The 9,772-nt window shown below is 38.2% G+C and overlaps 1 protein-coding gene across 1 annotated transcript; it reads right to left on the reverse strand.

Moving 5' to 3' along the window:
• Window positions 1-8,072: 8,072 nt before the first annotated feature.
• LOC125170951 (putative taste receptor type 2 member 33) lies at window positions 8,073-8,999 on the reverse strand. Its single transcript, XM_047867940.1, has one exon. It carries the CDS (start codon window positions 8,997-8,999, stop codon window positions 8,073-8,075), a length of 927 nt encoding a protein of 308 aa, XP_047723896.1.
• Window positions 9,000-9,772: the final 773 nt, after the last annotated feature.

Below are 9,772 nucleotides of genomic sequence, written 5' to 3' on the forward strand. Positions count from 1 at the left end.
ACTCAGCATTTTTGTTCATTTTAAAAAATTGGATTTATCTTTATTTTTAAAAGCACTCATGTCCCTAATTATTATCTCTTTTGTATTGTTGTTTCCTTTTATTAGTTTAAATATTTCTCTTTTTAAAAATTTTTTTCATGTTTATTTATTTTTAGAAAGAGAGAGAGACAGAGTGCGAGCAGGGGAGGGGCAGAGAGAGAGAGGGAGACACAGAATCCGAAGCAGGCTCCAGGCTCTGAGCTGTCAGCACAGGGCTCAAACTCATGAACTGTGAGGTCATGCCCTGAGTTGAAGTCAGATGCTTAACCGACTGAGCCACCCAGGCGCCCCCTACATACTTCTCTTTGAACACTGATGAATTTCATCTTAAAAAGTATTTCATTGATATTAGCACTGTTCCACCAACTTTTGCTTGGTTGGTACTTTAGTTCAGAGTTCAGCTTCATATTACAAAGCTAAATAAATAAAACCATGTTAATGATCTAACTACAAGTTGGTCTATTTCTCGTTGAAAAACAACCCAAAGTTTTTGGTTTTAACATTGTGGTAAAAAGTTAAATAGTTTGCACAAGATGCACAAGATAATAGTAGGGATTTGTCGCTAACCAAGAAGGAAAGCATAAATATTGCAAAGCATCTGGCAGTCCTTTAACCATTTGTATTCTTATAACTTTACGCATGCATTTTCTTTTTTTTTTTTTTTTAATTTTTTTTTTTTTCAACGTTTATTTATTTTTGGGACAGAGAGAGACAGAGCATGAACGGGGGAGGGGCAGAGAGAGAGGGAGACACAGAATCGGAAGCAGGCTCCAGGCTCTGAGCCGTCAGCCCAGAGCCAGATGCGGGGCTCGAACTCACAGACCGCGAGATCGTGACCTGGCTGAAGTCGGACGCTTAACTGACTGCGCCACCCAGGCGCCCCTACGCATGCATTTTCAACCAGTCTTCATTTATTTCTTTTAGGGTTGACTCTTGTGTAGGATAAAATATATAAAATATATAAACATACAAAATAGTTAAGACTTTATTTTATAAAATATTATATATACATACATATAACATGTTTGCGAATTTAAAATTTGAGTGTGCCTTTCAGTGACTAACTTGATTCGTTTAGCGATGTCTGAGAACTTTTTTTTTTTTTAATTTTTTTTTTTTAACGTTTATTTTTGAGACAGAGACAGAGCATGAACAGGGGAGGGTCAGAGAGAGAGGGAGACAAAGAATCCGAAACAGGCTCCAGGCTCTGAGCCATTAGCACAGAGCCCGACGCGGGGCTCAAACTCACGGACCGCGAGATCGTGTGCGATGTCTGAGAACTTTAGACTCGTTTCTAATGTCTGACTCGTGGCCTTCTGCCATGCTTTTTCTTTTCTTTTCTAATTCTCTTTGCTTTGTCCTCAATTGATGCGACACCTATTATTCCTTTTTCCTAGCTATCTGTTTATCACGATAAACAGATCCAGGAGTTTATTTACATTTACTTTTTTGTTGTTGTTGTTAAGTAAAACACACTTAATATATGTAACATGTTTCCTTTTCTAATCTGACCTGATTTAAACCACTGTCTCCTTTTAGTACAGGCAAAAGCCTTGGCATGTGTTAAAATCTCTTTGCACGTGCCCCTTCTTCCAGGATTTGTTATGTAGGTTCTTTCCGTTTTATTAACCAACTTTACTGAGTATAATTTATATAGAATAAAATTCTGCAATTTTGAGCATGCAGTTCATGTTATTTAGAATTTTAATACCAGGCTGCTTTAAACTATGGAATATTAATTTTGTTATAACTTATACACAGCCAATGTGTGCTTTTTTTTTTCTTAACCTATTTTAGCCTTTTGTTTGCTCAGCTCTACTCCTTCCATCCCAGTTCTTCCTTTTTAACTTATTTTTTGTCTTTGCTTTAGTCTACTCAGGCTGCCATAACAAAATACCGGACTGGGTGGCTTCAATAACAGAAATTTGTTGTCTCACAGCTCAGGAGGCTGGAAGTCTAAGACCAAGAAACCACCACGGGGCACTTGAGTGGCTCAGTCAGTTAAGCATCCGCCTTCGGCTCAGGTCAAGGTCTCATGGTTTATGAGTAGGTCAAGGTATCATGGTTTATGAGTTCGAGCCCCCATGTCAGGCTCTGTGCTGACAGCTCAGAGCCTGGAGCCTGCCTCAGATTCTGTGTCTCCCTCTCACTCTTCTCCTCCCCCACTGACACTCTGTCTCTCTCTCTCTCTCAAAAGTAAATAAACATTAAGAAAGCATCAGGTTGGTTTCTGGAGAGAACTCTCTTCCTCGTTTGCAGACAGCCACCTCCCACTCTGTCTCCATATCGCCTTTCCTCCAAGACTCCTGCGTTTCTTCTTCCTCTTATGAGGACACCAACCCTATTAGATTAAGGCCCCACCCTCATGCATTCAACCTGAATTCATTTAACCTCCTTGAAGACCTCATCTCCAAACACAGCCACATTAGAACCACATTAGGGATTAAGCCTTCAATATCTGGTTTTTGGAGGAACGTAATTCAGTCCATAGCAATCTTACTGAAGTAGATCCATTAGTAGGACATGTGTAGTAAATAGCCTGTCTTTTTTTTTTTTTTAGCCCCAATATTTTTTACTTGGAAATATATTGATTTAATTAGATCCCCAGGACAAAGTTTTCACTAAGAATTAAGGATTACAGTTACACTTTTCAACACTCTGACAATAGGAATCAGTTGCCTTCTGACATCTTATTTTTGGATGAGATTTTTCATGTTATTTAAATTGACTATTCCCCTTTGGAGATTACCTCTCATTACTTGGTAATCACTTTCTGAATTTCAATTTGCCCTTGATGGTTGCAATTTTTCTACAATACATATAAATGTGACAGCGTATGTGATGTTCTATTGAATTCAGAATAGACTAGAAGTTGTACCATTGTTTTGTGGACCACTATTCACATGTATTATTTTAACTGGTCCGACAAATCATCTTAAATAACCAAACGCATGTTTGATACTTCTCACATAGGTTTTATTTGAGTACCACACACGGAAAAATAGGAAGAGAAACGTTGTCTTTAGAGATGATTTTTAAAAGTTTTTACCCCAAAGCTAAAGTCAGTGTAATGCTTTGGTGAAACACTAGAGAACTCCTCATTTACACACAAAGATGCCAGTTGTCACTGCAATTATTTAACACTGTGAAGGTTTGAGGCATTTTATAACACAAACCAACACCAAAAAAAAATTATTATTATAAATAATTAAAAGGAAGAAGTGAAATAATCATTACATGCAAAAGATATCATTTTTGATCTGCAAAAGACAAGAGAATAAGCGTTAAAAGAGCACCTGTGCCTTTAGTAAGGCAACTGGCTTCTAACACAATAAACAGGTAAATAAAAACAATGACCTTTTTATAGACATATTGAGCAAGTACTAAATATCACAGATAAAATTAAGCACATTAAATATAAGCACCAAGTGGTTAAGTCATGTAATGTGCCAGGACCTCAGTTTCTTCACATGAAAAACAGTATTATGCACATGGGAAATATTAACAAGTTATGAGGTATACAGATTAACTGAGACATGAATATTATAGCTTCTTCTTTTTAGTGGGTACCTGTTACATACACTCATTGTTTATTTTATTTTGTAGCTTACGTCTTTTATTAAAACGTCTCCAAAATGCATATAGAAAACACGTCCAGGGGCGCCTGGGTGGCTCAGTCAGTTAAGCGGCCAACTTCGGCTCAGGTCATGATCTCACAGTCCATGAGTTCGAGCCCCGCGTCAGGCTCTGGGCTGATGGCTCAGAGCCTGGAGCCTGTTTCAGATTCTGTGTCTCCCTCTCTCTGACCCTCCCCCGTTCATGCTCTGTCTCTGTCTCAAAAATAAATAAACATTAAAAAAAATTTAAAAAAAAAAGAAAACACGTCCAACACATACTTGTTCAACGAATAAGTGAATGACTGAATGATCCCACGCTAGGGGAACAAGACAATCTATTTCAAACACAAAGCCTGTACTTTGAAGAGATTTCGTTGTGAATGTAAGCCATGAGTCAAGAATTTTTCATTTCTGTAAGTCAGAGAAAGACAAATACCATTACCATATGATTTCACTCATGTGGAATTTAAGAAACAAAACAAACAGGCAAAGGGAAAAAGAGAGAAGGAGGCAAAGAAATAGACTCTTAGTTGTAGACAGCAAACTGATGGTTACCAGAGGGGAGGTGCGGGGGGATAGGTTGAATAGGTGATGGGGTTTAAGGAGGGCACTTGTGATGTGCACTGGGTGTTGTATGCAAGTATTGAACCACTAAATTGTGCACCTGAAACTAATATTACTCTACATGTTAACTATTGGAATTTAAAGAAAAACTTAAAAAAAGAATACATTTCTAAAAATATACAGTTTCTATCAAATTCAAGATTTAACAATATTCCACACAGAATGCATGACCATGATTCCTTCTCTTTACTCCACCCTTTGAACTTAATTTATTCTAAAATTTTCACCTGTTTTATTTAGCTGTCATTGCTATCATCCAACCAATATTAACAACATAGACACATATTCAGCGTTCATGCTGATTATGGGTTCATTACTCAGAAAAGTTGCTCTGAATTTCTGTACTGTAATCTGGTTGCTTTCCAGTCACCAGCTAAATAGGAGTACTTGATAAAATAGATCAAAAACACCAATCTCCCAGAAAGTTACATACAATTAAAAGATTATCATCACCCCCAAGATTTGGCAGTCTTACACATTAAAATTAAAGTGAATTGTTACATACTTAAAAACTATGCTGGCAAATACAATTTATTTCCAAATATAAATTATATATTCTTTTTTTAAAGTTTATTTATTTATTTTGAGAGAGAGACAGAGAGACAGAGAGAAGGAGGGAGAGAGACTGATGATCCCAAGCAGGATCCGCACTGTCAGCGCAGAACCCAACGTGGGGCTCGAACTCACGAACCATCGGATCATGACCTGAGCCAAAACCAAGAGTCAGACGCTTAACTGACTGAGCCACCCAGGCACCCTTAAATTATATATTTTTTTAATGATGGTAAATGTAATCAAGAACTCTTGATTGTGAAATTAATAGTATGGAAAGGATCATTTGAATTAAGCAGGTTCATGATTCTGAAAATCTTCTAAAAAATTTTTTAATTTATTTGTTGGCAAAAAAAAAAAATGGCAAGAGCACAGCATCACACGAGGCAGGGGGCCCCTCTCACCAGAAACCCTGTGCCACTGCACAGGTCACATATTCAAAGAGCCGCCATGACTGAAGGGCATGAATACATGTGAGTGACACAGGGGTGGACTATATTGGACCCAAATTTGTGTGCTTCCTCAGAGTCCCTTCACTGTCTCCTATTCTTTTATTCAGCACGAAGTGTAAGCCAGATTATGCTTCCATTTTGGACTTGAAAGCAACCCTACCCTGTGGGGGGTGAGATTCCACTTTCCAAATGACCACTAAGGGGCTAGATGAGCAGAGGTATTAGTCCCACTTTGCTAAACCCTGGCCAATGGGAACTAGAAGACAGATGGGAGTTAATTAGATACATCCCTCCTCCTCTCCCTCTTCCATGTTCTAATGCTACATGTGGTTTGTCATTGGAACCCTCCTGGAAAAGCTGTGTGCTGTGTGCATACACAGGATGACTACTATATTGTCTCTCAACATATTGTGAGTTGGTAGCCAGCAGAGTAACACAGCACAGCACCTCCTTCCACATCTTCTCTTGCCTCCTTTCTATATGTTCTCCCCATTGCTGCCCGAGACTTAACCTACCCACATAAATGTCATTACTTTTGTTAAGTGTATTTATCTATTTTTGAGAGAGAGAGAGAGAGAGAGACAGAAAGAAAGGGAGGAGAGGGGCTGAGAGGGAGAGAGAATCCTAAGCAGGCTCTGTGCTATCAGCACAGAGCCCCTGGCAGGGCTCAAACTCAGGTACCGTGAGATCATGACCTGAGTTGAAATCAAGAGTTGGTGCTTAACCACCCACCCCACCCCCCTGAGCCATCCAGGTGCCCCTAAATGTCATCATTTTGAGCTCTGACTTTCATTCAGGTTTTAGAGGCCCCAGGATAAGATAGTCAGTGAGTTATACCATTATTATTTATTTACTTTATGTGAGTTTATAACAGTAAAACTTGTATCTGGAAAGGATGCAGAAAATATTATATCAAAAATAACATTCTAGTAAGGCAGCTGAGTTAGTAAAGCAGTATGAACTCAGTTTTTTAATAAATCAAATATAATTTTTGTGTCTACAATACCCAGCTAGAAAAAAAAGTCACACGTAAAAAGATAACATTTACAATAAATAGAAAAAAAATATACATACAAATTAATAAAATCTTTTATATGCTTTTTAAAAACTTTTGTTATAAATGCCTTCTACCTTTGGTGTTACACCCGTTTCCACTTCACACATGTGAAAGGGCTGTGCCAAGGCGATATTCTAGTGATATTTGCCCTAGAATTAGGAAACAGCCAGACATTTGCTCTGAGAACTGCTTCTTGGATAAGCCTGTCGCCTCATCATGAAACCAGAGCTGAGAAATTCATGGAATTTGCAGGTTTGGGGATACATTTTCTTTTCATTGGTTTCCCAGCTTTCAAAAGTTCATTCACTCATTCATGCATTGACTTACTCATTAAAAGATTGTTTTTTATTAACTCTTCTATGGCCGGCTTGCAGGTTTTGGGAGGCAGCAGTAAATATGATCCTCACTTCTTTGAAGTGTACTGGGAGAGATAGATGATAAGCCAACAAATACAGCCGGTGTGGAGATGAATTGCCTTCAGATTTACAAAATTGTTAAATTGCCTAAAACCAAAATTAACAGTCACGTAGAATTCGGTTGTTGAGCAAGATTATGCATTTCTTTCCTATAATAGAACTTGCTATCAATGAATATGCCAACACATATTATTCTATTTCATTCTTATCAAAAGATTATAATAAAATATATCTTTGAGAAATCCCCGATGATTATTGTGTAGACGTAATAGATGCCACTTAATGTATGCAGAAAGGTTTATTGACTTATATACCATAATTCCTTCACTATTCTAATAGTGAGCATTTTTTTTTTTAAATGCAAAAGATTTGAGTCTTACCTTATATTTTGAAAGAATTTTAAAAGTGGAAGATGTTTCGGATGTTTGGCGATTCGAGGCCCAGAGGTGGTTTAAGAGACAACTGACATATTTGAAATCAGGTCTCAATTTCAAAAATGGTCTATCTAAACTCAAAAACCAGAAGAAATGATATTCCTAACTGCATGGGGAAACTTACAACAACATTCTAAAGAGTTCATGATCATGTTTCTTTCATCTTTTTCCCTGTTGTGGAACTCAGTGTTTGCTAAGCTTTCTGCCTACTTCTTTAAATCAAATATTCATCAGTAGAGTTTATTGTACACATATATAAAATTTACATGCAATGCGTTGGTCATTTATGAATTGCATTGTGCACACCTTTATTCATCACAGCCCTAATCGCTCTCTATTAACAGTGAAGTAAGAATTTATGATGGAATAATTATCTACCCCAAACATTCATCCTCAGTATGTGATTTAGAATTGAATACCATTACCATGCAAAGACTAGAGATTCAAACAATGAAATCTAAGCACACAGGCGCCCCAAGTACCATTTACAATGGAAAATAACAATGATGTCCTGAGATTGCCTGTCAGTTCTGAAAAATGCATAAATATAGATCACAAATTTTTTAATTGGAAGATGATACATAGCATATGTGACATACACACAGCTTCATAATTCTCAGGAAATTCTTTCCATATTGTGTATAATTAGATTGTTTAACCTGATTAAGAAAACCGGTGAGGGTAGATTATTTCCAGTCTTCCTTATATTTTTCATACATACATGTATATAGTTTTATGGGCTAGGCTTAGGTAAGACTTCTGTAAGTGAAACTGAAAATTATTCAGTTACACACACTAGGGAAAAACCCGCAGGAGGTATATAATGTTACCGTCTACATTAGTTAACTTTCTGCCAAGAAAGACACGATGCTCTTATTTATCTATGGAGTTGAGTGTTTCTGTTCTTTCAGCCAGTACTTCTCCTGGTATAAAACAGACAGAAAGGCCTGTTTTAGCTTCTTGTTTCCCCAAATCAACATCAGCGAGTGGATCGAAGGATACACGAAGGCAAGTACCTGGCAAAACATGAACAGTTCCTTCTGCAGCCCGTTAAAACTCCAAATTGTAACAATTAGATTCAGAATGTAACCGGCAAAGAACAAGAGAAAGGAGACCACCGTCTGCATGGCTCTTATGTGGACCTCGGTGCTGGGATCTTGGGATCCCTTATCACAGAGCTGCATCCGCTTGAGATGTCTCCAGAGGGAAAAGATCAACAGCACAAAAGACGTCAGGGACGTAGCAAAGGGTATGAAGTTTGCTAGTGTGAATACAGTCATATTTGAGAGGTGTGCCATGTCCGTCCATTTGGTCCTCCAAGTGACATTCCCTTCATATTCCTTAGTCTGCACTTTCTCATATATGCTCACTGCCGCAACATGAGAAAACAATAAGAACAAAGACCCCAGCAGCATCACAAGCACGACGCTTTTAACTCTCCACTTGAGGCGAAGGAAAATAAGGCTGGAGAAGTTGGCTATTTTGAACAAATAAAATATGCTGAGGCTAGTAGCCAGCCAGATGCTAAAATGATTGCTTACTATCCAGGCAATTTGAAAAATAATTCTTACTTCTAAGCTCTTGAAATCTGGATTGAACAAAGTTGCATACCAATTTATTATCATTACCCAGAGCAAACCAATTCTGGAGACAGCCAGAGCAGCGAGAATGTGATCAACTGAGGAGATCTTTTGTCTCTTGGTCCAGTCAATGAAGTTCACCAGTGCTATGAAGCCATTGGCAAAATTTCCTAGGAGAAATTCTATTAGTACCGCAATGGAAAAAATGCTGGGTAGCGCGGTTACCATGTCTAGAAAGGAAAACAAACAAAAAATATCTAAGTCTAATGTCTGATGTCACTGGTTGTGCACCTGATCCCTAAGTGTGCAGTAAAGTTCTCGTTTCTTTTAAATTCTGTGACCAATGTCAAGCAGGAAAGCACCAGGGTAGGCCAGTAGATGAGCTCAGTGCTATCTTGATGAAAACCATTGTTATTCCTCAAACAGCTCAAATTAACTTCTATTCATTGACTTTATATCCTTGCTGTGGGCTAGAATACTCATCACACATGCTGAAATTGAAAGCTGAATTCTCATTTGCTAGCATGCAAATAAAACCGTATTGTCTTTCAGTGTTTTGTGATTTTTTCCTTGTTTGACCTCTACGTAATTTGTATTATCAACTTTATTTGTTGTACAGAAAATTGAAAAATCCAAAACACATCTGTAGAGTGTCTTAATTGTTAGGTAGAGCTTGGCCGGAAGTAAGATTACCATCATTGTGGATTTTTTTTTAAGATTTATTTTTGGGACAGACAGCGCAAGTGGGGAAGGGGCAGAGAGAGGGGGGACCGAAGATCCAAAGCAGGCTCTGCTCTGACAGCAGTGAGCTCATTGCAAAGCTCGAACTCAAGACCCTTGTGTCACGATCAGAGCTGAAGTCAGACACTCAACCCACTGAGCCACTCAGATGTCCTGGATTTTTTTTTTTTAATGTCGCAATTATGCAGAAAGAATTTAAGCTTTTCCAATCAAAAAATTCAGGGTATGGAGCGGGGGGGGGGGGGGGGGGGGGGGGGGGG

This window comes from Prionailurus viverrinus, chromosome B4 (genome assembly GCF_022837055.1).
Source record: "Prionailurus viverrinus isolate Anna chromosome B4, UM_Priviv_1.0, whole genome shotgun sequence".
Lineage (NCBI taxonomy): Eukaryota > Metazoa > Chordata > Mammalia > Carnivora > Felidae > Prionailurus > Prionailurus viverrinus.